The 17,529-nt window shown below is 37.4% G+C and overlaps 1 protein-coding gene across 5 annotated transcripts in view; it reads right to left on the reverse strand.

Moving 5' to 3' along the window:
* The window catches only part of ARHGAP24 (Rho GTPase activating protein 24), a 489,199-nt gene that overhangs the window by 36,698 nt on the left and 434,972 nt on the right, over positions 1-17,529 (reverse strand). For all 5 annotated transcript variants that reach the window (XM_008706156.2, XM_040624950.1, XM_008706158.2 and 2 more), the window contains one exon: positions 12,944-13,151. In XM_008706156.2, the coding sequence (XP_008704378.1) occupies positions 12,944-13,151 (208 nt within the window). The remainder of the gene's footprint in view (positions 1-12,943; positions 13,152-17,529) is intronic.

Raw genomic sequence — 17,529 nt, forward strand, 5'->3', positions numbered from 1 at the left:
TGGAATTTAAGAAACAAAACAGATGAACATAGGGGAAAGGAAGGAAAAATAAAATCAGATAAAAACAGAGAGGGAGGCAAACCATAAGAGACTCTTAACTACAGGGAATGAACTGAGGGTTGATGAAGGGAGATAGGTGGGGGATGGGCTAAATGGGTGATACGTATTAAGGAGGGCACTTGTGATGAGCACTAGGTGTTCTATGTTAGTGATGAATCACTAAATTCTACCCCTGAAACTAATACTACACTATACATTAACTAACTTGAATTTAAATAAAATTTAAAAATTTTTTAAAAAGAAGAAGAAAAAAAAACCCTAAAAAAATAAAGATAAAATGAAAGGAAAGTGAAACTCATGTCCTTGCCTTCCAATGTGCGGGCTTTTAGATATATCACCAAGAGAGTAAGCACGATGAAACATGACAGGTTTCTAGCTAACAACCTGCACTACATAAAATATTTAGTAAATAATACCCATTCATGTGAATATTTTCCACATACAAAATACTTCCCTTTAAAGCTCATTAATTTTTCAAAGCCTGGTAGGTTTACAAAGGGGTTTCACAGAACCCTAGTGAGTTACACTCATTGTTCAAATTGGGTAAGAAGCCACATGTTCAGGGAAGGGGGCCTGCCAGTGTTGCTGAGGAGTGGTCTGAAGTGTGGGCTATTCCAAGTGCAATACCGCACAAACGGAACACTAAGGGACATCAAATCGCACCATAGGAATGTTAGTCCTTCTGATTATATCAAGTAGGAAGTACCAGTTGGAAATGAGTGAAGTGTTGAAGTGGTACCAATACTTGCCAATCTCCATTTTCATCAAGTACACAGAAGGCCTTAGGGCCGGTCTTCGGAAAGCAGCTGTATTCAGCTGGCATTTAATAACACATCTTGTCATTGCATTTATGCCTTTAGTGACCTGTGATTTATAGTGAGTGTGCTGGTTTTCAACTAACAATAATGGTATCGAATTCTTTTTACAACAAAATTGATTAAACAGTGAATAAATGTAAAGGGAAATACTAAAGCTAGCACAGGTGTTCTGTGGATACGGCTAAAATCGTGATGGTACTGTGGGAATGACAGAAGTCTGGGATATACTCTAAGGCAATGCTTATCAAATCTGGTCACGCCATCATAATATTTAAGAACTGCATCAAAAAATAGGAATGTTAGAAGTCACCACAGTTAAACAGCGGTTCAGGTTTGGGGGGGACGCGCTGGCTCCTCTCCTGGATTCAGAGAATCACTTAAGGTGCTGAAAACAGGTAACCAGCTTACCACCTACACATTCAGGGCTTGCCTTAGGCAAACTCCTGGGAGTCAGTTCTTTGCTTTTCCAACTCTTCACCTAGCCACATGCCCTTAAGCTACCACCTGCTTTCTTCACTTTCCTCCATCAAATCCTATCTGTAGATCCTTTATTCACACTATGATACAAAGGCTCTATAACTGTATAGTTTGCTACTGAACTCCCCAGTGTTTGATTTTTTACATGGATCAAAGCATAAAGGTGCAGGGAAGTTCTTTATAGATTGTTCTAAAATTTCAGGCCCATTTCAGCAGGTAGGAAAGAATATATTTTACGCATTAACTGTATACCCCAGAAAATAAATGATCTTTCGCAGTAGCTTAAGACCAGCCCAGCTAAGTCAGAACTAACATGTTGCTTCCAATAATGCCATGAGGTTGATTTTTTCCTCTCGTTTCATATATGAGAAAACTATCACTTTAAATGAGCATTTCTTCTTACCCCACACTCCTGTACCCTATAGTCTGGCTAGTATTTTCCAACTTATGATTTGAGAACCATGCATATAAGAATTACTTGGGGATTTGTTTGAAATTCAGATTCCAATGCACCCTCCAACCTTTTAAAACTGTAGTGAGAGCCAGTGGGCTGTGAGCTTCCGAATCTTGAGACACCTCTCTGGGTCATTCTTCCGCAAACTAACGTTTGAGAATCTCTACTGTGGGCAGTGTTCCCCCCTTTCAAGTCCACTTTTTATAACTCAGGTCAGTAGTCCTCAAAGCTATAGTGCTACTCAGAAGATAAAAATTAGTCTCTCATGTTTCATTCCCCCTTCTGATTACCCCCCCTTTCTTTATCCCTTTCTTCCCCTACTGATCATTCTAGTTCTTATGTTCCATAGATGAGAGAAATCATATGATAGTTGTCTTTCTCTGCTTGACTTATTTCACTAAGCATGAGAGACGATGGACTATGAGAAACAAACTGAGGGCTACAGAGGGGAGGGGGGTGGGGGAATGGGATAGACTGGTGATGGGTAGTAAGGAGGGCACATATTGCATGGTGCACTGGGTGTTATACACAACTAATGAATCATCGAGCCTTACATCGAAAACCGGGGATGTACTGTATGGTGACTAACATAATATAATAAAAAATCATTATTAAAAAAAAAAAAGAAGATAAAAATTAAAATATATGTCTGCCTTCTAAGTTTTAGACTTTAAAAAAAAAATCTCTGTAGAACTGCAGTTTGTTTATCGATCCTAATTCAGTCACAAAAACAAATAAAAAATAAACAAGATGGTAGAAGAAAAGAAAGAGGGTCAAGGGCAAAACAAAGTCTGTGGGAAGGTGTCTGGGGTACCGGGGACAGCAGCTACCTTATGGGATTCTTGGACAGAATGTGTAAAATCATTGATTTCTACAGCCTTCTGTCCTTGCTCTTTTAAGGACGTGTGTTGTAAATGCATAGTTTTTTTGTTGCTGAACAATTAATGCCCTGATGGTGATGCCCACACCATCATTCTTGACCCTATCTTTTCAGCAATTCCAAAACGTATCTTCTTTAACAGCTGATGCCACCTGGAGAACTTGGGAAATGAAAGAACATTCCACTTCTAATCTGATTTTACACATTCTGTATTTCATTTTTATCCCCTCAAAGTGGGGAAATTCAATATAAAACGTTATATTTTAATTTGTTTTCATTTCTGAACAGAAATAATAAAGAAAAGAATGGTTAGGAACTATGGTATGTGCTGTTTTTTACAGTTGACAATCAATTGATAAAATACAAATTCTTTCAGGTCAGTGAAAATGTCCTTCCTCACAAAATTCACTTTGGTCAAGGAGCCTGTGGGAATATGTCATCTAACTGTAGGAACAAAAAGTCATGCATACCTAACAGTGTTAAACTTGAACCTCAGAACAGGGAAAATAGCATGACATCATTAAAGAACAGAAAGTGCATACTCTAATAGAGCTGGTCCATGTGCCTGCAACCAAAGTTTAAATAGTGTGTTCCGAATTTCTTTTTCTCAACCTTTTTTTTTTCTCCATAAGACAGCATACTTCTTCTCATTCAAATATGAAATATTATCTTCCAAATGGGTTTATAGCTTCAAAAGCACAGGCTGATTTATGAATACAGATGGTTGTTAGTGTAGGACTGGTGTGTGCAAAACATTGAAAACAACAGATGCAGAATTAGACAAAGCAATGCACTGATATGACAACTTATTACACAGTCCTTGAAATCATGTCTGTGAAAGCTCCTTAGTGACATGGAAGTTGTTCCTGATATAACGTTAACAAGAAAAGACAAGGTGTAAAAATTGTGTGATTCCAATGCTTTGTATAAATACATACCGGTATTTAGAAATATCTGTAAGTTTAAGTTTCTACTTATCTACTTACTTATACATTATATATAGCAAGAGCTGGGTTATTTACTTTTGAAATAGCCATCCTCCCTTCTTATAGTCTTCTGTATTCTAAATTGCATACAAAATGCTATAATTTAAAATATGATCTTAATAATATTTAAATTCTAATAACACTTTATACTGTTATAATTTTTTAAAGTTATTAAGAAAGTTCGCTTTAAAAATCAAATTTTAGGGCTTAATATTGGAGCGCCAATAACATTAGGCCTTAATATTAAAATTAGAGATTATTTTCGCAGAATTCCTGTGAGAATTCCTTTCTACATTTTAACACATGTGGAGATAAAAGCTACATCTTGTTGACTCTGGTGAGAGAGAAGCATTATGAGGATACACAGGGGAATAGACTTACTCATTCTCGCTCTTTCTCATATTTCACAATGAGAAATTTCTGTACTTTGCTTTACAACCTAACATCTATTGAAAACATCATATGTACACAATCTATATTTTTAAACTCACAACGTTTTAAAAATCAGTTTGATGGTGAACGTTGATGAAACTAACTTGAGCTAGCAAATGTTCCAAGGCAGGTTGTTTTCACATCCCCAAAACTGAAACCCGAGCTACCTAGGACTTGGCCATGAGAAATTCCAAACTCAGACAATTAACTGAAAAAGCAGATGGGGCAGAATACTCTACATGTTCTGAAAATAATCTTACTTTTCTTGGGAAATTATGGATTATTTATTCCCCTACCAGTGTAGTTGACAATTACATTTTCCACAAATATGTGACTCTCTTCTTTATGTTTCCCTGTTCATGGATCTGGAAGTCTTTTTTTCTTTTTTTTTAAATCAGCAGAATCCAGTAATTTGCATATGTGTCTCCCTATGACAGAGAGACCCAAGCTTGACTATCAAAACGAGGATATTTAGATTGCCAGAATGTGATATTGTGATATAATAGGAAATATCTATTTTTGGATTTTTTTCCTGACTCCTGGCCAGAGTTCCTAAAACCCTTGTAAATCTCTAAATAATCAAAGTAATAGAAACGTCTTTTGTTATTTGGGTATTTGGTATTTGGTTTTTATCCCCAGTTCCTAAAGTAGTTCTAGTGATGAAGGTGAAAGAAAAGGCTTCATTATTCATAACAAACCCCTTTCAGCCACACCCAAGTTTATGTTAATGAGGTGACTTTGGGAAAGCCCCTTGGATGGGAGTGGGTGGTTGCCAGAGGAAGAAACCATGTGATGAGGATGTCGGAACTTTCAGCTTTAAGCCTCAGTCTTGGGGGAGAGAAGAGGGTACTAGAGATTTGTTCAGTCACCAATGGCTACACAAGGAAGCCTCCATAAAAAGTTCATAACTGAAGGGGTTCCGAGGCTTCTGGGCTAGTGAACTCGCTGGAATGGGGCATGCCTGGTGAGGCCCTGGAAGCTCTGCCCCCTTCCCCATTCCTGCCCTATGCAGCTCTTCCATTTGGCTATTCTGGAGTCGTATCCTTTTATAATAAACCGGTAATCTAGTAAGTAAACTGTTTTCCGGAGTTGTGTGAGCTCTTCTAGCAAATTGTGAAGTCCAAGTCATCTGCGATTTGTAACTGGTTGGCCAGTTGTATGTGACAACCTGGGACTTGCGACTGGTCTCTGCAATTGGGGAGGTGAGCAGACCTGTGGATCTGCACTAACTCTGGGCAGTTAATATCAGAATTTAATAAAATTGTAGGACACCCAGTGGGTGTTCACCAATAATTAGAGAATTGCTTGCTGTGGAAAACCTACACATTTGGTGTCAGAAATATTCTGTGGGGGGGCGCCTGGGTGGCACAGCAGTTAAGGGTCTGCCTTTGGCTCAGGGCGTGATCCCAGCGTTATGGGATCGAGCCCCACATCAGGCTCCTCTGCTAGGAGCCTGCTTCTTCCTCTCCCACTCCCCCTGCTTGTGTTCCCTCTCTCGCTGGCTGTCTCTATCTCTGTCGAATAAATAAATAAAATCTTTAAAAATATATATATATTCTGTGGGTAGAATAATGGAAAATATTAGTTTTTCTTTACAGAGTCATCATTTTTTAACATGTAAGTAAAATTATTCCATTTACTTGTTAAAAATATTTCAATGGATTTCCATTTCACTTAGAAGGAAAACGAAATTCCTTAATCCATAATCTCCTGGGCTACGCAAGATCCATCTCTTCCCCCTGTCTCCCAAGACTGTACTCAACATTCACTGTATTCCAGTCACAATGTCCTCCTTTCGGGTCTTCAAACAAGCTAAGCCATGCCCGTCTCAAGGCCTTCGTACTTCATATTCCACCTACAGTGTGCCTCTACCATAGCTTAGATATGGCAAGCTTCTTCCTGTCATTCCAGCTAAACCTGAAAGTTATATTCTCAGGGAGATGTGTGTTTCCACCACTTCACTCTCTAGCATATTAGCATGTCATCCTTACCACTCTCTGAAATTATTTACATATTGACTGTTTATTGTTTATCTGCCCACCACTACTAATGCGAACCCCAGAAGAGAATTGACTGTTTTTTTCACCTAGAACAGGTATCTTAGTGTCTAAGACATACTGAAAACGCCAAAGTTATTTGTTGAATGAATGAATGAGATGAACTGTCTCCAAAGGTGACTGTCAATAATTTCTTTCACCCTTATCCATTCATGTCACTCCTTCTACCAAGAAGTGGAACCAATTTTTAATCTCTTTTTATCAGAACTGGCCTTATGATTTACTTTGGACGAGTAGTATTTGGTGGATATGACATTGTGCCAGTTCGAGGCCTAACTCTTCATAGGCCTTATAGCTTCCACTCTTAAACTGTCTTTCAGTCCTGCGATACTGTGTAAAACGTTGTAATAATTGGTTAAAGAGAGAAGCCCTGTAGGACACAAGACTGCAGAGAGAAAGAGAGAGGCTCAACCCGCCATGAGCCACTTCGGCCGCCCAGCGTAGGCACCAGGCTTGGAAGGTAGCTCTCTAGGATACCGCGGCTACATTAGATCCTGGCAACGGATGCCATGTCTTTGCCAAGCACTCCCCAAATGCAGAATCTGAAAAGGTTGCTGCTGTTTTTAAACCAAAAACTTTGGACCGGTTTGCTCTGCAGCAAGAGATACCTGAAACCGCCCCTGGAACCAGAAATTGGCTGTTGCTACAACAAAACTCTAATGTATGGCGCTGGCTTTGTCCAGGCAGTGTCTGCACGGTCGTAAGGAGACTATCAGAGCTGGAAAAGCAATGAGAAAATTGCCATTAGAAGCTAGAGAAAGGCGAGCCTGCAGAGCTTAGTAAGCAGTGGTGGAAAAATGTGCAAGACCCTCGGCTGCCGTAACTCAGAACGTCGAACATGTTCCTGATGAAGCTAATTAGAAACTGTTCGACTCTGAAGAAGAATTTAGAGAAACTATAGTGGCCCCAGGACAGTGTCTCCAGCTGGCGAAATCTTCTCAAAGGAGGAAACGGCCCAGAGCAAAGATAAAATCCAGTGCTGCCAGTGAAACATGCCCTGAAGGTCAAGACCAGATGATGGTGTGACTTAAGATTCTTCATTAAAGCCTCTGAAAGACTGGAGGTGGCACCTCAGAGATTCTCAGCAACGCAAGAAGATTTAGAAAGAATCTTAAGATTGTTCCATAAAATGCTGACTCATGGACTCCCTATGGCAGGACCTGATACAAAGGGAGTTACGGGTGTGACTTTGTTTCAGCAAGAGGATTATAATTTGAAACTTCCAAGGTTTTTAAAGAAACTATGGCAGCTTGGAATAAAAGGGACGGTATCAGTTCAAAATGAAAAGAGGGTTTGAGACCCCAGCTTTCCATAGTCAAGAAGCAGGCTGAGAAACTACTCAACTAAAAAAGTGAGCCATTTCTCGGGGGGGGGGGAGGGGGGAGAAGTCATCTCATGGAGCAAAACCAGGGTTCTAGACAGTAGATCAAAGAGTAGAGAAGAGTCAAAGGTTAGAGAACCAAGCCCTAACCTAGTCACATTTCCCACCTTCCCACCCGCCAGAGGAGAAGCCCTGAGAACACATGTCCAGCAGGAGTTCAGAACTGTGGATAAGAATCCGCTCACAGTCTTCACAGGATAACAGGTATTGTATCTGTGATTAAAAATGAGAAAACTAGTCTAACTATATGAAACAAGTTTTTTTTAAAGATATTGGTCAATAGTGCAAAAATGTGACCCTTGAGAGTATGGAATCAAACGAGGTAAATTTATGATTACTCCAGCCTTGCACGTTGTCATGTATCAGAGCCCGGGACAGGGATGGGAACCCTAAAGAGAGAACAGCGGTCTCACTGAGCTAAGAGACAGAGATACAGTTTGGAAAGGTTGAAGCAGCTGGCATTTGTGATGCAGACTACTAGAGAGGAGGGAGCTTGCACAAAAGGACTTCTTGAAATCGACATATACGTCTTCTTGAGTCTTCACCTAAACACCAACATGAGCCAGCAGAGGGTAACACTTTATGCAGCTAAACACAAAACAGCTACGAGGGAAAGAACAACCATCAGGGTTAACGGAGTATCAGAGAAAAATTTTTAAAAGAAATTCAGGGCACTAAAACTGGTTCTTTTTAAGGCTTAATGAAATTGATAACACATAAATAGACTAAGAAAAAAATGATGTGACAAATCACTAAATCAGAAGTAAAGGAGAGGACTTCACTAAAAAAGTCTACAGACATTACCAAAAAAAAGAAAATTATAAACAACTTCATGATAATAAATTTTAAAAGTTATAGGGAACGGGAAAATGTCATGAAAGAGACAAATTAGCAAAACTGACACAAGGAGGATTAGAAAAGCCATCTCTCAAAACTTCCCCATGAAGAGAACTTCAGGACTACATGACATCACTGGTGAATTTTACCAAAGATTTATGGAGGAAATAATACAAAATACACCTACTCTTTCAGAAAATAGAGGTAGAGGAGACACTTGCCAACTACTAGGGGCGCCAGAATTTCTCTGATAACAAAACTAGTTGAAGATACAGTAAGAAATTTACAGGTTAATACTCTTGATGAATATAGGTCCCCAAATCCTTAACAAATTATTTGCAAGTCAGATACAGAAATATAAAAAGAGTAATGCATCGTAAGTAAATGTAGCTTATCCTAGCAACGTAAAGTTGATTTAACATTTGAAAATAGATTAATGTAATTCAGGACATTAACATCACAAAAGGGAAGAATCAGATAATTTCTGCAATAAATGCAAAAAGAAATGGATTTTTTAAAATATAATTCTCATTCATTATTAAGAATGTCAGCAAACTAGAAATAAAAAGACATTTTCTAACCTCATAGGGTCATCTACAGAAAACCTATAGCTACCGTCACACGTGGCAGTGAAAGACTGAAAACCTCCCTCTACATACAAGAAAAGCATGTCCACTCACTACTGTGGTGGACAAGTTCTTAGCAATTTCGAACAGGCAAGAAAAAGAACTATAAGGCCTACATATTGAAAAGGAAGAAATAAAACTCTCGCTATGTACAGTCAACAAGATTATGTACATAGAAAATCCTAAGGGATCTACAAAAGTCCCCCTCGCACTAATAAAGGAACTTGACAAGTCAGTAGGACCAAAGATCTATATATAAAAAAATCAATTGTATTTGGACAAGCCAGCAGTGAGAGATTAGAAAATAAAATATTTAAAACAACGTTATTTACAGGAGCATCTATAAATAGTTGAGGATGAATTTAACAAAATGGAGCAAGATCTGAACATTGAAAAATTCAAAACATTGCTGAAATGCAAAAAGTCCTAATGAAATGGAGAGATGGGCCATGTTTATGGATTAGAAGATTTCATATTTTTAAGATGTCAATTTTCTCCCAGTTGATTTGTGGAGTCAATGAAATTTCAATCAAAATCCTAACAGACTTTTTTGTGCAAATTGACAAGCATATGCTAAATTTCTTTCTTTTATTTTTTAAGGAGATATAAATGACTTAGAATAGGCAAAACAATCTTGAGAAAGAACGAAGTTAGGGGATTTACTCCACTTGATTGCAAGACTTTAAAGCTATAGTGATTTTCTCTAAAATTGCCTCCCACAAATCTTCCGTCTCTTTACGTGCTTGCCCCTCTTTCCATCAAGTGGCAGAGTTTATTTCCCTTCTCCTCAAATGTAGGCTGGCTGTCTTGTGACTTGCTTTGACCAATAGACTGCACCAAAAATCACACTGTCCTCTGGACCCAGCCCTTGTGAGGCTCACAAACTGCCATTTTCATTTTCTTGGAACCCTGAGGTATCCTGTCACTAAGTCTGACCAGTCTGCTTGGGATAAGGGCCATATGCAGAGCAGCTCTATTAGATGCGAGATTTACACGGAAAGAGACAGAGAGAGACATGGAGGGAGAGAGAGGAGAGGGAAGGGCATGAGGGAAGAGGGGAAGAGAAGGAGAAAAGAGAGAGAAAGAAAGGTCAAGCAGCCTTCGGCCATGTTAGCCACCTCGGACAAGGCTCCAGACATCTGAGTAAAACCATCCTGCATCCTTCAGACCCTAACTGATCTGGTGAATCAACATCACGTGCAGGAGAAGGGAGCACATCCCGGCCAGCTCCTGCCCAGAGTGCAGAACCAGGAGCAGTAACCGGTTGTTATTACTTAAGTCACAAAATTCTGGCGTGGTTTGTTACCCAAGAGTAGAAACCTGAAACACTGAATGACTGAGCAATTGAAGGACACTCCCCTTCTCCTCGCGGGATGCTAGCGGCGTTACCATATTGTGCTAACATTCAAATACTTGCTACAACTCTTTCCTATAGGTTTTCTAGTTGACAGGTAGCTTCTGTAATCACTCATTAGAAATTAAAGATAAGGAGATTTTTATGTAGCATGAAATCCCCAGGTAAATAAAAAATCTTTCAGATGAAATTTCTGATTATAAAAGTAATGGATGCTTCTTGGAATCACAATATTTAAAAAAAAAAAAGAAAACATCACTCACTATCCCACAAAATCAATGTTTATCTTTTGTTACCTTTTCTTCAGTCTGTTTATGCATTTATGTATTTCATACAAAAAATACTTTTTTATAAGTGGAATCATTTTATATAAAGATTGCACACTATTTCATTATCAGCTCACTATTAAGAACATGATTTGGAGATAATTGCTTACAGAGCATATCTTTTCTTATAGGATCTTAAAACTTATAAATATCCCCCCATTCTTTCATATTAGTAAGAATCTTGTTATAAAAACCAAATCATAGATGTAATTTTTAATTTGTAAAATAATTTTTAATAAATATACTTTTCTATAATGTCATCTGCATACATAGTAGGGCATATATAAGAAAAAGCCACTGAAACTTATCAATGTCACATGAAGTTCATTGTAGAAGATGTTGTTTATCCCATTATATGATAATTTATTATGAGGATCCCACTGGACAAATTTCTTTCAATTTTGGAAATTGAAAGAATTTTAAAAAATCAAAAAATTGCATTTCTTCTAGATAAACCATTATGTATGACTTGTGAATAGGCCTGAATTTGCAACTACTATTTAGGTTTTCTTTTTCAAAGTATAGAATAAGACACAGGGCTCCCCTGCCAAAAGGATATCTGTGTTTTTGAAATTTGCTCTCCAACTCTGGTTTTGAATTCATTTCTTTGCCTCCACATTTAATTTTTATCTTTCAGAGATAAATTGTGAATGTCTACAAACTGTCTGTAATACTTTCTGTAAACAGGTAGGATTTCAATCAATTAATTGAGCCTGTCTTATTTTTCCATTTATTATTTCCACTTACTATCATATAATTAGCATTTTCCAAAATTTTAATAATTGTATAACATTGTATTAATGCACTATTATTTAATTAACAATACTCTACTGCTAGAGATAATAGATTGGTGCTCATTTTTTACTCTTATAAAAATTGTAATAAGCAACTTTGCACTTAAGTTTTTTCCCACAGATCTGATTTTTTTCTAGGATTAGAATTTCCTGCTAAAACAGTCTTGAAAGATATTACCAAATTTCTTTAGAAAGACTATAATAATTTGCACTCTCACCATCAGGGTGCCTACCTTAACATACCTTGCTAGCACTGAGTAATACCATTGTTCAAGATTTTGTTAATGTGACTAGTGGAAGGGCATTAAATGATTTAATGTGCATTTATTGGATTATTAGCAAGAGTCTATATTCTCAAAGATACTTCCTTTGTCTTATAGCATATATTCAAGTGTCTTCTTGTCTATCTGTTCCATAGATCTGTGTTTATCCATGTGCTGATTCTATGCTTTCAAAGAGAAATAATACTAAGCATGCAATTTTCAGTTTTCAAGATTAAGACTATTCTTATCCACAACATCCAATACTGAGAATCTCTCTTGAGGAAATAATCCCAAAAAAAAGAAAATATTTATGTGAGTGGATATCCTCTATGACCTTATTTATAGTGATAAAAGTGATGACACAAATGTCCCAATTGTTGAAATGGTTATGAACAATATGCTTATAGAGCGAAATATTAGATAGGAAAAATTATGCTTACAGAGGTTGCCAACCATCAAATAGCCAGTTAAAATATATTGTAAATTTGGGGATATTTCAAATATTAATATGAAAAATATCTGCTACACTATGCTAAATTGGTAGTATTAGGATAAAAAATACTATTTTCTACTAACTAAGAAAAGTGAAGAGAAGGAGGTAATTTTCAAAATATTACCATAAATATTTAAGTTTTAATTAGTGGAATTATAGATGCTTTATATGTTCTTTCCTGGAACTTCCCTTATTCCCTGAATGTCATCATGCTATACTTCTTGTTTCCTTGTAAATCTACTCCATTTTAAGGTGGAGCTATATATTTAAAAATATAATGCTTTTATTATTATTAAAAACAGTTATTTTCATTACATTGCCTATATCCCAATCTCTGCTTATTAATACTTTCAATATCTCTTAGCTGAAAGAATTTTAAAAAACACTGAACAAGAGAAGACTCCCATTTTAAAAGTTCACTTTTCTAATGCAAAAATTTAATACTGTTAATTTAGAACCAAAGGAAAAGAAGAAACAATCATGTTTTGAGGGGGACAGAAAGTATGGAGGAGAAAGACGTCTCAAGTGTTAAATTTTTGACACTGTAAGTTAATCAAAACAATTCATCCTTGTGTGGCTATATAATCCATATTCTAAAGCCATTTTATAACATCAATTAAGGTTCTATCATCTCAGCTCACTGCATTCTTTCTGTTCCCTTTGGATTTCTCAGGGAAGGATGATTAGTGAAATCTTGAAATCTACCTGTCAAATGATGGCTTCTCTCCACAGTCAAAGGCATCCTGGAGCTCCTTAACGAGGTTAGCCTGGCCTGGCAGCCGGAAGAGACCCTCTTCTTTCAGCCCCCTTTGTCGGATAAAATCCACACACTGCTCCACCAACATAGGAGCCAGACGGTTTCCATATCTCTTCTCGTAACGGACGGTGTCTTCCAGTTTCTGTCCAAAAATGCCTGGAGAAACAAAGGATCACAATGAATTTGAGGAATTTATATCACCCCACTTGGTTACTTTTTTAAAAAACTTAATATAAAGGAAAAACAAAGACCGAAAGGCTGGTAAGCATTTAACTATCAGTACTTCGCAGTTTTATAGAATCAAATCCATGATACACATTCTTCGAAGGAAAAGGCTTTGCCTTATGCTGCCCTTCCCCCCTATATTCCATATTTAGCTCCCACACCAAATAGACATAGGAAGTTAGAGATAGTCACTTTGATATAAGAAACATTGCAATAAATGAAAGTTTAGTTTTGGGTCTTCTTTTTCTTTCCTTTTGGGAAAGGAATTGTATTGAAAAGCAGAAATATTCTGCAGAGAATAGTCAAATTCTACTTTTTGCTACAATTATAAGTTTATTTATTTATTTGAATAGTCATTTTATTTTATTTTTTGATTTTTTTAAAGATTTTATTTATTTATTTGACAGAGAGAGAGCGAGAACACAAGCAGGGGGAGCAGCAGGCAGAGGGAGAGGGAGAAGCAGGCTCCCCGGAGCAAGGAGCCCAATGCGGGGCTCCATCCCACGACCCTGGGACCATGACCTGACCGAAGCAGACACCCAACAGACTGAGCCATCCAGATGCCCCCAGTTGTAAATTTATATCCAATTATCATTTACTGTAAATGTTGTTCATTTCTCTGTTCACCTTTTGTTTTCCAACAACTGACGATGCCATGATTATAATCAAGGTGATAAAACTGGCTAAAAATGCCCAGAGTTTTCATCTACATGAAATGTTTCAGACAGAAATATTTTGTTTTTTTTTTAAACCCTAAACTGTTAATTTATTTGAAAGGGAAAAATTTGAATTATGACGCAGTGCATACCAAAAGTGAGGAGGCAGAATCATGGTGGCTTGCGGACAGACAGGAAGGCATACTTTATCACACATTGTCTAGAACTTCTGGCGCATGGTAGTAATAAAAAGCAGGCCAATTCTGCTCTGTTTTATTAATGATTTTAAAATAACCACACAGAATGAATTTCTTGTGGCATGCATTTGGGGCTGAACATACCCACTATTCGCCCTTGGGACCCAATGATTAAGAAACAATTCCTCTAGGCTGTTTGTAGTGGGCGTGATGGCTTCAAGGTTAAATTGTAGAGTTGGAGCACTGGTCCTGCGGGCCCTGAGGGCCTGCAGTCCCAGGGGAGTCTCCGCTGTGCACTCCATAGCATCTGGAGGTGGTGTTCCTACTGATGAACAGACGACTGGGCTGGAAATGGAGGCCATGATGGCTGCATGGAAGGGACTGGACCCTTGCAATATGCTAGCCCCAAAAGCAGCTTTAGGCATGAAGAAGGACCCTAATATTGTTCTATCTATCACTAACAAGCAAATGGTGGGTTGTATCTATGAAGAGGGCAATAGTGCTCTCATCTCATCTGGTTCTGGCTGCACAAAGTGGGACCCAGCAATACCCTAACTGTGGACTTCTTACAAGCTGGTGCCCCACCAGCTGGCCCACTGAGCCTTTACACTAACTTACTCAAAATGTGCTGTAAAGTTTCTTCTCTCAACAAAGAGTAGCCATTTTATTGGCTTCTGAAAGAAAGAAAGAAAGAAAGAAAGAAAGAAAGAAAGAAAGAAAGAAAGAAAAATAAAGAATGCCTCCAAAATATGTTAATATCAGGTGGTAGCTTGGCAAAAATGATCAACCTATGAGAAAAAAAGGGGCGGGAAGCCAAAGCAAATGTCACTCCGATGTTCCCAGATGGGATGAATATCACTAAATAGTTTTAATGGTCTAACGGTTTCATAAAATGGAAAGAAAAATGAGTGTTGCATGTTGAAATTATGTGAGACTCCAAAATACTTAGGGAATTATTTCAAAAACATTAGGTTAAGATTTAACAATAAAAACAAATGTTTTACCTCCGTATCTGTAAAATAATTTATGTATGGGTTCAGCAATGCAAAACTATCACATTCTAAGCAATAAATGACTGTTACCAAAGAGAAAATTTTTAGCTCTGGTAGAAACAATAAGACAACAACAAACCAAACGATTCAACACCTGATATCAAATCTAGTATTAAGGGAATTCACATGTTCGCTTTAAGAAAAAATTTAAGTGAAGTAATATTAATATCCACAACACAGAAAGTAAAATTAGAAAATGGCATCTTCTAAGGGCAGGAAAATTAATGTAGGTAACAGGTCTATTTAGCTAAATTTGTAGACTTTGGAACAAGCAATTTCTCAATGGTGTGTCAAACATTGTTTGCTAACTCAATAGACATTAATACCCCTATTCTCTCTTGTCATTTCCATTTTAGGGACTAGATAATTAAATAGCTCTCCCAGTTTTTAAGAAGTCTTTGGAGTCTCTAGGAAGATTTTTTGTTTTTGTTTTTGATGAAAGAGAAAGCTGGAATTGCCAATCTCTCCTCTTTTCTACCATAAACTTGGACATGCTACCTGTTTATCTAAGAGTTGTCTTTTGACTATTAGGTAACAATCGTGAGGGAAAGCCTGAAAGATTCAGAGACAATGGGGATGAAATCATTGAACCACTGACCCAATACCAGCAGCACCTTATTTACGATTTTTTTTAATGTGAGAAAAATGCATGTTTAAGCACTGTTAGCTGGGTTTTCTGTTGCTTGCGGCAATACTGAATTCTAACCCGGACAGTGCTCATAATGACTGAAGATATTTTAGTATTTTAATAACGAAGCTTGAAAATTGATTATGAATGGAGAATACTGACTCTTTTTCTGTGGAGTTCTTTAAATACCCCCCCCCCCCGTGGAGTTCCTTGATGCGTATTTGCCTGAGATGTTCAGATTCTATTCTGCCAAAATTAAGAAAATAGCTTTTCGAAGGCACTAATAGTTCATTTTAAAAAATAACGATATCGACATCTGGGAATACATCTTATGTATCTGTGGTTTTCCACTTATTGTTCTAGATGGATAAATATAGTATCTAAAGTTTCTCTCTAAATCCAGCAGAAAACCTACTAAAGATGTTGCAACTCAACATCTATGTGTGCTACAAATGAGAACCAACCTTCCAAGATGTTATCTTATGCGGTAATAAAAAACAGTCATTCTTTTCTTAAAATTCTCAGGATTTCTTCTTTCCCAACAACTTAGGGACGTGATAAAGGAAGAGGTAAGCTTTGCTTTATGGCCACTCTGGTTTCTCCTCTTCCTTTTCTCCTTCGTTCCTTCCTTCTTTTTTGTACATACAGCTTTGTGTTGTGGTAAGAATTTACTTAAGAAGTATAGCAAGAAACGAAAAGCCAAAAGCCCTAACATCTTTCCATCTATTAAGTACCTATTATGTACTAAGTCCTTGACATACATTCTCTTATTTTCATAATAAATATATGAGGTAACTATTTTATACATGAGGAAATTGGGGCTCAGAGAGATTAAACGAATAGCTCAAGGTTAGTTACACAACATGAAGTGTCAGAATGGAAGTCCATATCCAGATTCATTCAGCCTGAAAACCTTTGCTCATTCCCAAATGCCAGTCCACTTCCTCTTTATTTAACCACAATGATCATATGTTCTCATTTTCTAGTAATTTAAAATATTAGTAAATTCTAAAAACTAATAAAACAGAATATCATTTCTGTGCTCTAAAAAGTGATAATAGCGAAGATGTACTTATGTATGTCAGGCCTTAGTACAAGTGGTTTATCTGCATTTCTTTCATTTAAAACTCACTGTATTTTATTTTATTTTTTTATTATGTTCAATTAGCCAACATATAGTACATCATTAGTTTCTGATGTAGTGTTCAACAGTTCATTAGTTCTGTATAACATCCAGTGCTCATCACCACAGTGTCCTCCTTAATACCCATCACCTGGTTACCCCCTCCCCATCCCCCCCTTCCTTCTGTAACCCCCAGTTTGGTTCCCGGAGTCTAGAGTCTCTCATGGTTTGTCTCCCTCTCTGATTTCTTCCCATTCAGTTTTCCCTCCCTTCCCCTGTGGTCCTCTGAGCTATTCCTTATGTTCCACATATGAGTGAAACCATATGATAATTGTCTTTCTCTGTTTGACTTACTTCACTTAGCATAATCTCCTCCAGTTCCATCCATGTCAGTGCAAATGGTAGGTATTCATCCTTTCTGATGGCTGAGTAATATTCCATTTTATTATGAAACACATCTTTATCCATTCATCTGTTGAGGGGCATCTTGGCTCCTTCCACAGTTTGGCTATTGAGGACATTGCTGCTATGAACAATGGGGTGCATGTGCCCTTTCTTTTCACTACATCTGTATCTTTGGGGTAAATATCTAGTAGTGCAATTGCTGGGTCATGGGGTAGCTCTATTTTGAACGTCTTGAGGAAACTCCATAC

The sequence above is a fragment of the Ursus maritimus genome, unplaced genomic scaffold (assembly GCF_017311325.1).
Source record: "Ursus maritimus isolate PB19 unplaced genomic scaffold, ASM1731132v1 scaffold_8, whole genome shotgun sequence".
NCBI classification, from domain to species: domain Eukaryota; kingdom Metazoa; phylum Chordata; class Mammalia; order Carnivora; family Ursidae; genus Ursus; species Ursus maritimus.